The sequence below is a fragment of the Psammomys obesus genome, unplaced genomic scaffold (genome assembly GCF_907164565.1).
Source record: "Psammomys obesus unplaced genomic scaffold, mPsaObe1.curated_primary_1811, whole genome shotgun sequence".
Classification (NCBI taxonomy): Eukaryota; Metazoa; Chordata; class Mammalia; order Rodentia; family Muridae; genus Psammomys; species Psammomys obesus.
The window spans coordinates 4,435,395-4,453,350 of NW_026591918.1; the positions used below are offsets into that span (position 1 = coordinate 4,435,395).

Genomic DNA, 17,956 nt, shown 5'->3' on the forward strand with positions numbered 1-17,956 from the left:
GCTTGTGTAAACATGCGACCATTTGTTCTCTGTATTTTCAATCAAACAAACAGATAATGCTGAGCAATGGGGAGAATAGGGTGGGACATCCTGGTCTGGAGGGAAGGAAAAGGAAGTGAGTGGGAGGAGTTGGAGAGGAGAATTTAGGAGGAGAGGACTTGGAACCATGAGGAGAGATGAGCTGGACCTAAGATGTGACTAAAAGCAAGTATAATGTGGGAAATTTGAATGGGAGGAAACTATATGGGCTTGGAGGTTTAGGATGGAGTAACTATTGCCCAGAATTGTGCTCTAGGTTAGTTAAGTAAATCCTAGTCTCTGTGTGGTGATTTGGCTATCCAGCTGATTTAGGAATAACCACTGTTTAACTGAAAGATACACCAATATTAAATATTAATCACCACCAACCACTCTCCAGTAAATAAACTGGGTAAAGTTAGGTAACAGTTATCAGAAGAAATAGGTGGTAATGAATAAATCTAGTTTCAGTAACAAAGCAAAACAGAGGACTTTATAAAGCAGGAAAGAAAGTTCAGAGTTTGTCCTGGAGGAATTGGCTCAGTTTGGGGTGTGCTCTTCTTCCGATAAGAACTTATGAACAACACACATTCCCTCAGGACTTCACATACTCAGGGCTTTCTTTGCTCCCCACATTTAAGAGTCCCTCAAAGATTCAAACATGGCCATACATGTGATATATTTGAATTTAGAATCTGGGAAGTGAAAGCTTTACTTAACTGAGACAATAGATGCTGGTTTTCTGGGTTTGAAAAAAAAAATCAGCTATGATTATCAAGAGACCAGCAGCATTGAGGTGACATCTTCTAGGATTTTCCTTAGAGTGAGTACACAAAAGCTGTGGGAAAGGGAGCCAAGGCTATATCTAGAGCTAAACTTGTTAATACATAAATGTCTCCCATTGGTACTGGTTTTGGCAGCGTGGAAGCTACAGGATTGGAGGGTTCATGGAAGAAATCTGAGCATTGGTACCATTGGTAGCATTGGTGACAGGGTTGGAGTTCCTGAAGAGAAGCCAGGAGGCTATTGGTGAAGGTACAGTCTCTGTATCTGCAGTGGAGACCCTGACATATTAGAGATGCCAAGACTTATGGAGTGAACAGCAAGAACAGTACCATGTGTGAGTGGAACAGCTGTTATCTGCTATGGCCGCTGCTTCACTTCCTATTTCTAGGTTTCTTTCTTGAGTTCCTATGGCTTCCCTTTATGATAGACAATATAACCAATAAGCCAAATAACCCCTTTCTCCTCAAGTTGATTTTGCTTAGTGTTTTTGTTTGGTTGGTTTGGTTTTTTTTTTTTTTTCCTAAAACAAAAACTTTCTGTCACAGTCTTTTTGGAGGTTGGTCTGGTGCTCTGTGTATTCAAATGCCAAATTCTGGGGCCCCAAGATCTGGAAGTTCAGATGAGGGCATTGTCAAGTACATTGATCAATGTTGTGTAAACTTTGCCAATTATCTCTGATTGGCTATTAAAAAAGTTGGACAGCCTATAGCTTGGCAAGAGAGGAATGATGGGACTTCTGTTCCTGGTCTTGATGTCTCAGGTAGGGATCATGATGGGGGAGAAAAAAAGGAAAAAGAGGAGAGAAAGAGGGAAGAAGAAGAAGAGGTGGAGAAAGGACGTGGTGATTAAAAATTGACCTGATGGACAAGAAACAGCCCCGGCAGGACCAATATACCAAGTAAATCAGGGCACATAGCTGAGAAATAGCAAGACTAGCATAGAGTATTAGTATAAATAGACATCTGCCCAGTTTTTGAGCCTAAAGCCTATTAATAAATTTGATAAGTCTGTGTTATTTATTTGGGAGATAGAGTGGGTGATTAGAAAAGCACCCCAAAATATAAATTATCTCTTCATCATAGTTTTTTTTTCTTTTCTTTTTCTTTCTTTCTTTCTTTTTTTTTTTTTTTTGAGATAGGATTTCTCTATGTAGTCTTGGATGTCTTGGAACTCTCTCTGTAGACCAGACTAGCCTCAAACTCAGAGATCTGCCTTCTGCCTGTCTCTCTGATTTTGCTTAGTGTTTTATCACAGCAATAAAAGGCAAACTAGGACAATGTCCAATGCCATAGAACCAAATCAGCTCTATCTTGTTTGTTTTCATTCTTCTCTCTCTCTCTCTCTCTCTCTCTCTCTCTCTCTCTCTTTCTCTCTCTCTCTCTTTCTTTTCTTGGCTTTCCCAAAGACCACAGGTTGGCCTGGTTCATGAGGTCTGTGTCTAAGCCTGAGAGCTATGACTGTTTTAACTTGATTACATTTCTTTGCCTCTCTTTTTTCATCCTACCTTTATCCAACAATGTCTCACCTTATGTCTCTTGCCCCTTCTATTGTATTTCCCTAATTATTAAACTTACACTCTGTGTTCATTCCACTTATCCCCACCGTGAGTAATATATTACTGCACACAGCCCTATCAGTGTTTCTTCTTAAAACGATTGTCAGTGAAGGAATGACAGTATTTTACTATCAGTATTTTCATAACAGTCCTACTCTTTGAGAATGATTATTTTACAGGCACTATACTCTAGGGGCAAGTACTGGTGATTAGCTTGGTACAAGAACAAACAATGTAACAGAGGGAAGTGATTCAAATCTACTACAACCTAGCCATTCTTGAATCAGTGAAAGAATAAGGATGGTTTAAAAAATCAGCCTGGGCAAGCAAGATGGCTCAGTGGGTAAAGAAACCTGTTTTCATGATTGAAGACCTCATTTTTTTTTTCCTGATCGAGTTTTTATTTTATTTTATTTTATTTTTTTAATGTATTTTTTTTTGTATTTTATTTTTTTCTTATCAGTTACATTTTATTAACTCTGTACCCCAGCCGTGTCCCGATCCCTCATTCCCTCCCAGTCCCTCCCTTCCTCCCTCATCTCCACCATGCCCCTTGCCAAGTCCACTGATAGGGGGGACCTCCTTTCCATTCATCTGATCCTGTTTTATCAGGTATCTTCAGGACTGGCTGCGAAGCCCTCCTCTGTGGCCTAACAGGACTGCTCCTCCCTTGGGGGGTGGGGAGGCCAAAGAGCCAGCCATTGAGTTCCTGTTAGAAATAGTCCTTGTTCCCCTCACTATGGGAAACCAATTGGTTACTGAGCTACCACAGGCTACATCTGAGCAGAGGTTCTAGGTTACATTCATACATGGTCCTTGGTTGCATGTCAGTCTCAGAAAAGACCCTGTGCCCAGATATATTTGGTCCTTGTGGAGCTCCTATCCTTTCCTCATCAGACTAACTCCCCTTCTTTCTTATGATTCCCTGTACTCTGCCAAAGGTTTGGTCGTGAGTCTTTGCTTTGAAAACACTGCTAGTTAGAGTTTTTCCAATGCGCTCAGTAGACTCCTGTCAATGTTCAATGCGTATCCCATCTGTCTTTCAAAACGAGGATTGATAATCTTACCCCGTGTCCGCTCTCTTGATTATCTTTTTTAGGTGTATAGATTTCATTATGTTTATTATATCTTATAGGTCTATATAAGTGAGTATATACCGTGTTTGTCTTTCTCCTTCTGGGATATTTCACTCAGGATGATCTTTTCTAGATCCCACCATTTGCCTGCAAATTTCATGATTTCCTCCTTTTTGATTGCTGAGTAGTATTCCATTGTGTAAAAATACCACAATTTCTGTACCCATTCCTCCGTTGATGGACATCTGGGTTGTTTCCAGGTTCTGGCTATTACAAATAAAGCTGCTATAAACATGGTTGAGCAAATATCCCTTTTGTGTACTTGAGCAAACTTTGGGTATATACCTAGCAGTGGTATAGCTGGGTCTTGAGGAAGCACTATTCCTAATTGTCTTAGAAAGTGCCAGATAGATTTCCAGAGTGGTTGTACCAGTTTACATTCCCACCAGCAGTGGAGGAGGGTTCCCCTTTCTCCACAACCTCTCCAGCATGTGTTGTCCCTTGAGTTTTTCATTTTGGCCATTCTGATGGGTGTAAGGTGATATCTCAGGGTGAAGACCTCATTTGGATACCCGGGACCCACTTGTTTGAAAGAAAGAAGCATCTCCTACAAGTTGTCCTCTGACTTCCACACACATGCTATTATGTGCACACACACACACACACACACACACATACACACACACACACACAAAATAAGAAAATGTAAAAATTAACCCCAGCTATGCAACTCCCATGACAAAAACACAAGAAATATGAAAAACTGAGACAACATGACTGCTCCACAAAGTGCTAATCCTTGAGTAATGGCTTCCAATTGTTCACAGAAACTAAAGAGGATACCCATTCGTGAAATGAATTCTGAGAGAACACGAATAGCTGGATGAAATAAGAAAATCAATACATAAAATAAAAACATAATTTAACAAAGAGATGGAAAGACCCCCTTCTGTTGTAGGAATTTATATATATATATATATATATATATATATATATATATATATATAAAAATATAAATTAATGAAGGATATGATGTCAGCAGTTATTCCTAAACTGCTATTTTCCAAGTAAAAGACATAGAAACTTAAATTTATAATAAACCTTAAGGCACTAAACCTGGACAGTTATCAACCCTTTAAGCTATCTTGTCTGCTTCCCATCCAAAATCTCAAATACTTACACATGTTCTACTTGTGGTACTCCTGCTCCACCAGGCCAGTCCTCAGAGCAAGCTGCTTTTGGCCATGTGCTCCTGGTTACTCCATGATGACTTCCTGCCTCCTCTTCATCTCTGTCCTACTCCTTGTCCTTTTCAAGCCTACAAACCTTAGCTCTGTCTACCTCTCTTCTGCCCAGCCCAGGCTGTTGGCAATTTTATTAACTAATCAGGGATAATTGAGGAGCATTTGTTATATCACATGGATACAGGAGATGGTTTAACATTATAACATTGCATGGGGGGGGGGGGTCACCAGATCTCAGGGCACTGAAATCAGCAACTGAAAACACTGTACAAGACCCTCCTTCAACACTCCCTCCAAATTAATCTTTCTATTCTAGTTTCCTCTTTATCTCTTTGTAACACTGAACTCTATTTCCCATTCCTTGGAAGACTCCCTCTTCCTCTCTGGGCCCTTACTAGGAACTTAACCTTTGTGGTTATTTGGATTGAAGCACATGTATCAAAAAGCTACAGAATTCTACAAGATCTTCAAAGAAGAGCTAATGCCAATACTCTTCAAACTGTTCCACAAAATAGAAACAGAACATTACCAAACTCATTCTGTGAAGCCACAGTCAACTTGCTATCTAAACCGCACAAAGACCCAACAAAAAAGAGAACTTCAGACCTATCTCTCTTATGACCATTGATTCAAAAATACCCAATCCAATAACACATAATAGATATCATCCACCATGGCCAAATAGGCTTCATCCCAGGCATGCAGGGTAGTTCAATATACAGAAAACCCATCAATGTAATCCACCACATAAACAAACAGAAGGAAAAAAACCCCACATGATCATCTCATTAGATGCCAAAAAAGCACTTGACAAAATCCAACACCCATTCATGTTTAAAGTTTTGGAGAGATCAGTGATACAAGGCATATACCTAAACATAGTAAAGGCAATATACAGCAAGCCTATAGCCAACATCGAACTAAATGGAGAGAAACTTAAATCAATCCTGATGAAATCAGGGACAAGGAAAGGATGCTCACTCTCTCCATATCTCTTCAACATAGTACTTGGAGTCCTAGTTAGAACAATAAGACAACTAAAGGATATCGAGGGAATACAAATTGGAAAGGAAGAAGTCAAAGTATCACTATTCGCAGATGATATGCTAGTACACATGAGTGACCCCAAAAATTCTACCAGAGAACTCCATCAGCTGATAAACACCTTCAACAAAGTGGCTGGATACAAAATTAACAACAACAACAACAACAACAAAAATCAGTAGCCCTCCTGTATACAAAAGACAAAAGGGCTGAGAAAGAAATTAGGGAAACAACACCCTTTACATAAACAACATAAAGTACCTTGGTGTGACTCCAAGCAAGTGAAAGACCTGTATGAAAAACAAAAGCTGATTGGCCTGCTCTTTGATCACCTCCCCCTGAGGGGGGAGCAGCCTTACCAGGCCACAGAAGAGGACAATGCAGCCACTTTTGATGAGAACTGATAGACTAAGAACAGAAAGGAGAGGAGAACCTCCCCTATTAGTGGACTTGGGGAGGGGCATGCATGCAGAAATGGGAGGGAGGGTGGGATCGGGGGGGGGGAGGAAGGAGGGGCTTATGGGGGGATACAAAATGAATAAAGTATAATTAATAAAAAATAAAAAAATCAAAAAAGAAAAAAAAGAAAAACAAAAGCAAGCAAACAAACGAACCAAAAAAACCTTCCAGTCTCTGAAGAGAGAAATTGAAGAAGATATCAGAAGATGGAAAGAGCTCCCATGCTCATGGATCGGTAGGATTAACATAATGAAAATGACCATCCTACCAAAAGCAATCCACAGATCCAATGCAGTTCCCATCAAAATACCAACACAATTCTTTACAGAACTTGAAAGAATAATTCTCAATTTCATATAGAAAAATAAAACAAAACACCCCCCCCCCCAAATTGTTAAAACAATCCTGTACAATAACAGATCCTCTGGAGGTATTTCCATCCCTGATCTTAAACTGTACTATAGAGCCACAGTATAAAAACTGCATGGTACTGGCAGAGAAATAGTCTGGAGGATCAATGGAATCGAATAGGAGACCCAGAAATAAACCCACACATCTACAGATACTTGAATTTTTGACCAAGAGGCCAAAATAATACAATGGAAAAAAGATAGCATCTTCAACAAATAATGCTGGTCTAAATGGATGTAGAAAAATGCAAATAGATCCATGTTTATCACCCTGCACAAAACTACAGTCCAAGTGGATCAAAGACCTTAACATAAAACCAGACACACTAAACCTGTTAGAAGAAAAAGTGGGGAAGAGCCTTGAACTCATTGGCACAGGAGACAACTTCCTGAACAGAACACCAACAGCACTGGCTCTAAGATCAACAATCAATAAATGGGACCTCATGAAACTGAAAAGCTTCTCTAGAGCAAAGGACACTGCCATTAGAACAAAACGACAGTCTACAGATTGGGGAAGGATCTTCAACAACCCTATATCCGACAGAGGGCTAATATCCACAATATATAAAGAGCTCAAGAAGTTAAACATCTACAAGCCAAGTGATCCAATTAAAAAATGGGGTTCAGAGCTAAACAGAATTCTCAATAGAGAAATATCGAATGGTAGAGAAACACTTAAAGAAATGTTCAGCGTCCTTAGTCATCAGGGTGATGCAAATCAAAACGACTCTGAGATTTTACCTTACACCCATTAGAATGGCTAAGATCAAAAACAAGTGACAGCACATGATGGAGCGGATGTGGAGAAAGAGGAACCCTCCTCCATTGCTGGTGGGAATGCAAACTTGTACAATCACTTTGCAAATCAATCTGACACTTTCTCAGAAAATTATGATAGTGCTTCCTCAAGATCCAGCTATACCACTCCTGGACATATAACTGAAAGATGCTAAAGTATACAACAAGGACATTTGCTCAACCATGTTTATAGCAGCTTTATTCATAATAGCCAGAATATGGAAACAACCTAGATGTCCCTCAACAGAGGAATGGATACAGAAATTGTGGTACATTTATACAATGGAATACTACTCAGCTATTAAAAACAAGGAAATCATGAAATTTGCAGGCAAATGGTGGGAACTAGAAAAGATCATCTTGAGTGAGGTAACCCAGAACCAGAAAGACATACATGATATATACTCGCTCATAAGTGGTTATTAGAAATATTATATAGGATAAACATACTAACATCTATAGTCCTAAAGAAGCTAAACAACAAGGAAGACCCTAGGAAAGATACTCAATACTCATTCAGAAGGGCAAATGCAATAGACATCGGAAGCAGGAGAAGACAGGGAACAGGACAGGAGCCTACTACAGAGGGCCTCTGAAAGACTCTATTGATCGAGATATCAAATTAGAGGCTGAGACTCAGTCAAGCTTTGGGCAGAGTGCATGGAATTTTATAAAAGATAGGGGAGATAGACCTGGAGGGGACAGGAGCTCCAAAAGGAGACTAACAGAGCCAAAGAAACAAAAGAAAACAAAGGACTGGTCCCTGGGTCCCTGCAGATACTGATACTCCAACCAAGGACCATGCATGGAGAGGACCTAAAACCCCTGCTCAGATGTAGCCCACAGACTGAGTCTCCAAATGGGTTCCTAAATAAGGGGAGCAGGGGCTTTCTCTGGCATGAACTCAGTGGCAGGCTCTTTGATCACCTCCCTTTGGGGAGGGTGCAGCCTTACCAGGCCACAGAGGAAGATGATGCAGCAAGCCTTGATGAGACCTGATAGACTAAGATCAGATAGAAAGGGAGGAGGTCTTCTCCTATCAGGTGACTCGGGAATGGGCATAGGGGAAGAAGAGAGAGGGAAGGAGGGAAGAGAGGAGGGAAGGGGCCACAGCTGGGATATGAAGTAAATAAATTGTAATAAATAATAACTTAAAAATTAAAGAAATTAGAAGCTATCATTAACTTACAAGAGAAAGTATGCAATATTTGTCTTTTGGAATCTGGATTACCTCACTCTGGGTGATTGTTTTTAGTTACACCTATTTACCTTCAATTTTCAAAATGTCATAGTAATTAACAGCTGAATAGTATCAATTGTGTAAATGTACTGTGTTTTTGCTATACATCTGTTAATGGACATCTAGGCTGTTTTTATTTCTCGCTATTATGAATAAAGCAGAAGAGAACATGCATGAACAAGTATCTCTATAGTAAAATGTAAAGTCCTTTGAGTATATGCCCAAGAGTTATAAAGCTGGATTTTGAGGTAGGTGGATTTTAAACTTTTCTTTTGAACATGGACACTGATTTGTACTGGTAATACCAGTTTGCACTCCCACCAGCAGTGAATAGTTGTTTTCTGTTTGCAACGTGCTCATCAACATGTGATGTTGTTTGTTTTATTGATTTTAGCTATTTTTGACTAGGTGAAATTTCAAAGTAGTTTTAATTTGCATTTTCTGATGGTTAAAGATGGCTAACATTTTGTTTGTTTGTTTGTTTGGGACAGGGTTTCTCTGTATAACTTTGTCTGTTCTAGATTCTTTGTAGACAGGTTGGTCTAGAACTCACAGAAATCCACCTAACTCTGCCTCCAAGTGCTGGGATTAAAGGCCTGGATGGGCTAACATTTTTTAGGTGTTTTTTTTTTTTTTTTTTTTTTTTTTTCAGCGATTTGTGTAATCTTTTACGTATTCTGTTAAGTTATTTTAAAGTCCTTATCTGCCTCAGGGCGTGGCTGCCATACCCTGCCCTCTACCTAAGGGCTATCACTGGTAGACGACAAGTATTAAATGTTCAGGGCTCAGAGGCATGGAGATTAGGAGCCCTGGCTGTTCTTCCAGAGGTCCTGATTCAATTCCCAGCAACGACATGGTGGCTCATAACCATCTATAAGATCTGGTGCCCTCTTATGGCCTGCTGGCATACATGCAGGCAGAATGAATGAATGAATGAATGAATGAATGAATGAATGAATGAATGAGGCAGCTTATGTCAAGTGAAACAAACCAGACATAAATCTCATATAGTCTCGTGTGCATAATTTATGTGAGTGCATATGTAGTGATCAAAGCAGAAGGAGATGACTAATTGAGTGAAGGAAAGGAACCAATGTGAGGAAAGAACAGGAAAGAGGGCCCATCAGAGTGACAGATAAATATGTATAGAAATCTCAGAGTGAAACCACTTATTTGGTATGCTAACTGAAAAAAATATCCGTAAGAATTTATTCATCCCCCATAATCTTCCTGGATTTTACACTGAAGTTCAAATCACAACATTCTGTCCTCAAACATAGCTGCAAAGTTTGCACACCTTAACCTGTTTGATTTTTGGTAAGGACTTCCTGAAACTGTTGTATAAACAAATAGCAAATATAGAAACAAGATAAGTTATACTGAGACTTAGTTACAGTAGTTACCAAAAGTTACTATGGGGACACCTGTAAACTCCATTCTTCATTGAGACTGAATATTTACATAAATCTATATGTTCTACAATAGAGCCAATTTTCTGCTTGTGTGTTTTTCTGCAATTCGAAAATCCTGGACTTCTTCCATGGTAAGGCAGTTAATTTAATAGCAACAACAGAAACAAAAATCAACTTGTCTTCTGTCCCCTTGAGTGAAAGATTATGTGACTGTTAATCTTCAGTCTGTCCTAGTTAAACAACTGCCTCTTCTGGCAACCTTCATCCAGCTCTTCTGGTAGACAGCCAAGACAGTTTCCATGGTGACTATGTTGTTTCTACTGGACTGCCATCACCCTTCAGAGGAGATTCAGAGGAGAAACTCAGGTCTGTCTGCCCGGCAAACGATCAGACAGGTGCCAGCTCTCTACATTTCTCTTCCTTTCCCTCTAAGATCTATGATTTGGGTGTCCGCAGAAAATCTCCAAATCCTGGGGGTATTTTGGGCAAGTGTAGCTTATACCACAGTTAAATTGTTGAGTGTTTATGTTTTACATTTGCTTTGCATTAAGTGTGACTTTTTTTCGTCAATCATAATATCACTTTCTAGGATGTTTGCCATACTGATTCAATAATGTTTTTGGAAAATATTAATGATATTAAATACTTGCTTGGGGGAGGGGCAATCTCTCTTTTGTTATAGTTTGCTTCTAGGAGAAAACAACAAACCCGGGATTTTAGAGTTGCAAGACTATTCAGAGCACACCTAATTCAGTTCCTTAACTTGAGATCCTAAGGGAAAAATATCTGGCTTCATTTCTTCACAGCAAGTGGCTGGTAGAACTGTGTTTAGAATCCTGGCCCACCCATCTCAACTGTCATTCTTTACCCACGACTGTACTTGGTAACTAAATCTGAAAAGGTATGGAATTTTATATATGGTACTGATGTGTAAGATACACTGAATATATTGAGGCTTGTTTTTATATGATAATGGCTGTATGAACTTTTTCTTTTCAGAGTACAGAGTGTTTTAATTCTTAGGAGACCAAGATGTCAAAACCTAACAAAAATGTCATTACAGCAGAAAAGGAGGCTTTGAATTTGAAATTGCCCCCTATTGTCTATCCTCCAAAAGACCTAGGTGTTGACACACCAAAACAAAGTGCACTGCTAAATTATAGACGGTCTAAGGAGCAGCAGAAGAAAATCAATCAATTAGTGTAAGTAGCATAGTAGTAAATAATATTGCTTGGAATTAATGATTAGTGTTATAGACTCACAAAAATTTTTAAAACTGTATAGGTTGTCCATGGGTAAAATAAGGATTAAAGTTCAAATCAATTAGAAAAGCAATTGAGAATTAATCACAATGATAGCCAATTTTGTAGAGTGTCTGCTTGTTTAGATACTGTCCCTACCACTTCGCCTATACTTCTCATAGCACCTTGATGAGGTGGACACCATTGTTAAATTCTTTTTTGTAATTTTATTCTAAAATATTTACTTTAAATGTATATATGTGTGTGCCTAAGTGTGTGTGTGCACAACATGTGTACGCAAGAGCCCAGGGAGGTCAGAAGAGAGGACTAGAGTTGTGAGCCGCCATGTGGGTGCTGGGAGTCAGATCTGGGTCCTAAGCCATAGATCCAGCCCCAAGCTATATGTGTTGAAGTGAGTGAAATAAGAAACAGAGAAGTAAGAGAACAGAGAACACCCGGAGTTCGGGACCCAAGTGGCCTGGCTCTGCAGTTCAAGAATCTTGTTACTGTGTCTGCTATTATGTTACAACTGTACTGATTTTTGAGAAAGAATCAGGAATATCCCTTCGTGGTCAACTTCTTTTATAAGTGGTTTTGCAACTGACTTAAGTTTTATTGCCACATTATGAATGGTCATATTTAAAATAATCATTTAAATTTTGGCAGTTATACTTTATGGTTAACAGGTCTGGAATCCCATAACTTTATTAGGTTTATATTTTTATTATCCCATCATTCACTTACTCATATTTAAAGCTAAATTTATGAGGAATATTAAATAATATTACTATATATGCTATAGAGAGCTTTTGCCCTCTTCATTCTTTAAAAAAAAATTAATTTAATTTGTGCGTGCATTCATGTGTATATTTGTGTATGTGCGTTCGTGTGTGTGTGTGTGTGTGTATGAAATGTACAGGTAAATGTCCTTAGAGAGTATAAGAGGACATCACATGTACCATGGCAGTTCTGAACTTCCCAGCAAGAGAGCTGGGAACCAAAGCAGCAGCTAGAGCTCTGAACCACTGAGCCATCTCTCTAGCCTCTTACCTGATTCATTCCAGGGATTCTTAATATTTCAGAAGACTTAGAAGAGAGTTCTCAAAAAGTTACTCAACAGCTTTTTATCATTTCTCATTGTCATGACCTACTCACACTTCAATGACTATACTATATTTTCCTCAGCTTAAATACAAGCTTTGCAATTAAGGTTTAGTTTATGGGTTACCATGTCTAGACAGCGTTTGAATCCTTTCCACATTGCTAAAATCCTTTCTACAGATTTATATCATTTTATGTGGGGATATTAATTACTTGCTCTTGTACACTGTGGCTGTTACCAGGAAGATAATAGAAAACAATAGGAAAAGACTGTCTTTAACCACTTTGTTTGCCAGCAGGATAAGACAGTAAACATATATGAAAGAACAAGTTCTATAACCCTTTAGAGCAGTGGTTCTCAAGCTGTGGGTCTCAATCCCCTTAAGGATTGAATGACTCTTACAAGGGTTGCCTAAGACCATCAAAATACACAGATATTTACATTACAATTCATAACAGGAACAAAATTACAGTTATGAAGTTGCAACACAATAATTTTATGGTTGTTGGTCACTACGCTACAAGGAACTTTATTAAAGGGTCACAGAATTAGGAAGGTTGACAAACATTGCTTTAGATGATGGGTAGTTTTGTTTGTTTTTGTTTTTGTTTTGAGACAAGGTTTCTTTGTGTAGCCTTGGCTGTCCTGGAACTCAGAGATCTTCTTGCCTCTGCTCCAGTGCTGGGATTAAAGACATGTGCCACCTCCACCAGGCCAGATGATGGGTACTTTGGAGAAACAAGTACCCAAGTACACACACCTGTAGTCTCCAGCACCGAGAAAGCTGAGGTCGGAGGATTGTGAGTTCAAGGCCAGCCTGGGTTGACATAGTGGGACCCTGTATGAATGAAAAATAAATAATAAGATAATATACTAGAGAATCTCCAGGAACACTGCAGGAAAGGCTTGTGGAGACAAAATTTAAGTAGAGAACAAAAGAATGGGAAGAAACCTTCCACTTAGACAAACAGGAGAACATCAGTCTAGGGGCAGGGATAGCAACGACAGAAGTCATGAAATATGAATTGAAAACAGCCAGTACCATGAAGGCATTGCGAGCCTGGGGAAGACCGGTAGAAGGTGGAGGAGCTTGGAGCAGATCGTGCAGGGTTTTATAGGCCATAATAAGGAATTTAAGATGTATTTTAGAACAGTGGATGCCATTAAATGTTCTAAGTAAGCCGGGTGTGGGGGTGCATGGCAGGAAGATCTCTGTGACTTCAAGATCAGCATGTCTATAGATCAAGTTCCAGATCAGACAGGGCTATAAGAAGAAAAGGAGGAAGGAAGGAAGGAAGGAAGAAAGGAAGGAAGGAAGGAAGGAAGGAAGGGAGGGAGGGAGGAAGGGAGGAAGGGAGGAAGGGAGGGAGGGAGAAAAGAAGGGAGGGAGAAAGGAAGGAAGGGAGGAAGGCAGGGAGGAAGGAAGGAAGGGAGGAAGAAAGAAATATTCTAAACAGGAACATGACAGAAAACTATCAGATATTTTAATAAGCAGCAAATGAAAGTGGTACTACTTGCAGAACTGTAAGGATGACAAGACAGTTTTTGTTTTGTTTTGTTTTGAAGACAGGATCTTACAGATCTGTACCACTTTCATTTGCTGCTTGAGAAAATATACTACCTCAAAGTTTCCCAACCATAGCTCTATATTAATAAGAGTAGAATGTCCATGTATTTCTTTGTAAAAACAAAACAAAACAAAACAAAACAAAAAGACTGGAGTTAAATGTGTTACATTGATTTGCCTCAACTGCTGTCATGCCACCAGCACTGTGATGGCCTCCTAAGCGTTGCTGGTGCTCATTTGAGGGCTCACATGTCCCCAGTTGGTTTTCCTTGTCTTCTCAGTCTCAATGGCTTGTCAGATAAAAGAAAGAGGGAGGCTTTGTGAAGTCTTCAAGAGGTGTTTTTAAATGCAGAGAAGAAGGAAAGCTTTCTCTGATATGTTGGCATTTGAACAGAGGGTGGCTTACTCTATATCAGAATTCATTTTAAGCTATTGATAAGTTATAACTGCAAATGATTTCATTTTTAGTATTACTCCCTTATGATATTCTTGAATGATTTAAAATTTAAGATATCATTGGTAATAGCCACTAAGATTTGTTTCTCATAAAAAGTTCAGTCAGAGGCAGACATGATGACTCATGCCTGTCATTTCAACACTCTGGAAGGCTGGGACAGTAGAATTGCTGTGAATTGAAGACCAGCCTCGTCATAGTAAATTCAAGGTCAGCCTAGGTGAGATTGTCTCTCAGTGTTCTCTCCTTTAAAAAGAAAAGAAAAGAAAAGGTAGTCAGATAAAAGTCCCTTGAAAATTTCTTTCTTTAGTATTAGTATAGACATCTAAAATGTTATATTAGTAATTACTGTTCATTTTATCATACATTTTTTTTCTAACTATAAATTTCAGAATTGCTGGAGCTAAAAAAAATCTAGACAAAGTCCTGGACAAAAGAATGCCTTCATTGCCAGAGCCTGACTTCCCTCCGACTGTGAGTTCTTTTTATTTATTTATTTATTTTTATCTTGAGACAGGGTCTCTCTGTGTAGCCTTGGCTGTCTTGGATTCGATTTGTAGACTGGCTGGCCTCGAGGTCACAGAGATTCACCTGCCTCTGCCCCGTGGAGTGCTGGGATAACCAGCGTGTGCCACTGCATTTGGCATGAGTTCTAACTTTATTTCTTATGTGAATCTCAATAGAACCCCCCCCCCCTTTTTTTTTTTTTTTCCCGGTTTCTGGTTTTTAGAAACAGAGTTTTTCTGTGTAGCCCTGGCCGTCCTGGAACTCACTCCCTAAACCAAGGTAACCTCGAACTCAGAGCTCCGCCTGCTGCTGCCTGCGGAGAGCTGGGATCAAAGGCGTGCACCACCACTGCCGTGTTTAGAACTCATTTTAAAACAACGGTATGTTTAAAGTTTTATTTGATTAAAATGTTTTAAACTTCTTTCTTGTTTGTTGTTTTTTTGACAGATGACCAGTGATACTAAAAAAAAAGGAGTGAGTTGGATTTTCTTGTCTTGAAAATGTTCAAAATGATTACTACAACATATTTTTCTAAGACTACCTACCACACCTCCTCTTAGGAAAGAAGTCTAAACAGATTTATATTTCTCTAACCAAAGGAGCAAGCATGTTGTGGACAACGAATGAGGTTTTCAAGAGTTGTGTTTGGAGAAATGGCTCAGAGGTTAAGAGCACTGGCTGTTCTTCAAAGGTCCTGAGTTCAGTTCCCATACAGTGGCTCATAACCATCTATAATGAGACCTGGTGCCCTCTGCTGGTGTGCAGGCAGGCACACATGCAGAATACGGCATAAATCGAAAATAAATAATACAAAAAAATTCTTAAAAAAAGTTGAATTTGTGTTTGCCATCTACTATTTGAGGGTTATCTGTATAAATATTTTAGCTCTTATTCCAAACTATTGAAAAATAATCAAAATGGCAGTTATATAAGAAATGTATCTCTTGCAAAATTAGTATAATAATTAATTATCCTAATATTGATAAAATGTTTATTTTTACTTAACAAATACTTGTTGAGAGTCACTGTGCCAGCTGTGTGCTGGGTGGTAGAGATGCTTTTAAGAAACACTGCATGAGTAACAACACGGAGCTGTGGAATGAGTGGTTAAAACATGACAACATGCAAAACTTATAAATAGTAAAGGACCTGGAAATTTTTGGAGCTGCTTACATATAAAAGGAAATCATGAAGCATGTTTGCAGATAGGACTGTAAGTTTTCCAAAAATTAATTCTAAAAAAAAAAATCATTAAAATTTTTGGGGAATAGAGGACTGAAATTATAACCTTCTTATGAACTGAAAATACTATGGAAGAACCTCTTTTTACTAGTCAAGATTTTTGCTTATTTTACCTAATTAAACACATCACATTTGTTTATTTATAGTGATGTGTGTGAATTTTTTTTTTTTATTATTCTGAAAGAATATTGTCTTAGAAAATAGAATTTCGGTGCTAGGCTGAAGTGCTGTATCATTCTGACCACTTGGCTTCTTCTTGTAACGCTCCCAAGTTAAACTACATTTACATGAAGCAGTGCGTGGAGAGCAGCCCTATAGTGCCCATTCAGCCAGAGTGGCTGGACCACATGTTAACGCTGATACCCGAGCATTTAAAGGAAGGGGAAAAGAGAGGAGAACTGCTTGGAAGTCTCGTAAATGAGGTGTCAAATGACTTTGAAAAAAGCATGAAAAGATATTTAGGTAAGTAGCATTTGACGCACACCAAAATTCTTTACCTCTGCCCTGTGAGTGAATCAAAAGTGGAAAGAAGCTGGGTGTTTGGCACTCTTCTGTAATACCAGCGCTTGAGGGGTGGAAGCGGGACAGGTAAGAGTTCAAGGTCACTCTCAGTTGCGTGGTGAATTCGAGACCAAAATGGGCTACACAAGATCTTGTCTCCCTCAAAAAGCAAAACGAGCCTGGCGCGGGTGGTGGCGCGCGCCTTTAATCCAATCCCAGCCCTGGAGGCAGAGACAGGCAGAGCTCTGAGTTTCAGGATAGCCACAGCCACAAAGAGAAATCCTGTCTAGAAAAACAGAAACAAACAAGACAGGACAGTAGAAGTAAAATGAATATTTGAACATTATATATTTAAAATGCATGTTTTTCCAATATGATTTCTACCCACCATTTTTTTTTTGTTGTTGTTGGTTTTCTTTGTTGTTTTTTTGTTTGACTTTTTTTGGAGCCTATAATTCAAAGACTTTGTAATTTAAGGGTGTCTTTTGTATTTATTAACTAATATTTTTTATTTTATTTCTAATTTTATCACTATGGTTTTAGCTATCCTATTTTCATAATTGTCAGAAAATATTACTATAATCTTTGTAGTTCTTATTTGAATATTGCTGGTTTTGCTTTTGAGGCAGTGTCACTTCACAACCTAGTCCAGCTTGGACACTTACCATGCATTGTACACTGGCCTCAAGCTCATGGCAGTTGACCTGCTTCAGTCTCTTGAGGGCTGGGTTCACAGATATGAGCCCCCATGCCAGGCTCTGTTTTGTTCTTCTTTAAGTGACAAAAGTGTGTGTGTGTGTGTGTGTGTGTGTGCGCATATATATTTATCATATACAATATGCTTCAAAATATCTATGCATTGTGTAATGTCTGAGGTGAACCAGTTAACATGTATCACTTGTGCATGTGCTGATAATGCCTAAAAGTAGTTTAAGTCTCTGTAAACAATGTGTTATTTTTACTATCTTCACAATATTGTACAATATTTCTCATCAACTTATTCCTCCTAGCTAGCTGAAATTTTCTAACCTTTCACCAACATCTGAATTTACTTCCAAAGGAAGGCCAAAATTCTAAGAGCTTGATTACATGGAAGAAAGGGAGTTTTTTTTTTTTTTTTTTTCTTGTATTTAAAATCTAGTTTAGCTAGAGAACAGATCTTGCAAGGATTTTCAGGAAATATTAACACATATGTATATTTTAGTACAGAGCGTTCTTGTGAAGCCTTCAGTTAACTGGCTTGAAGATGAAGGGGGCCCTTTGCCCGAATCTCCTGAGTGAGTAAACTGTTTTTTAA

At 38.8% G+C, this 17,956-nt stretch overlaps 1 protein-coding gene across 1 annotated transcript in view; it reads left to right on the plus strand.

The window, feature by feature from the left end:
* Positions 1-11,077: 11,077 nt before the first annotated feature.
* Dnah12 (dynein axonemal heavy chain 12) overlaps positions 11,078-17,956 on the plus strand; it is a 127,066-nt gene continuing 120,187 nt past the window's right edge. The window contains exons 1-5 of the mRNA XM_055612309.1: positions 11,078-11,247; positions 14,802-14,883; positions 15,364-15,390; positions 16,431-16,620; positions 17,864-17,936. Coding sequence (XP_055468284.1) covers positions 11,078-11,247; positions 14,802-14,883; positions 15,364-15,390; positions 16,431-16,620; positions 17,864-17,936 — 542 coding nt within the window. The remainder of the gene's footprint in view (positions 11,248-14,801; positions 14,884-15,363; positions 15,391-16,430; positions 16,621-17,863; positions 17,937-17,956) is intronic.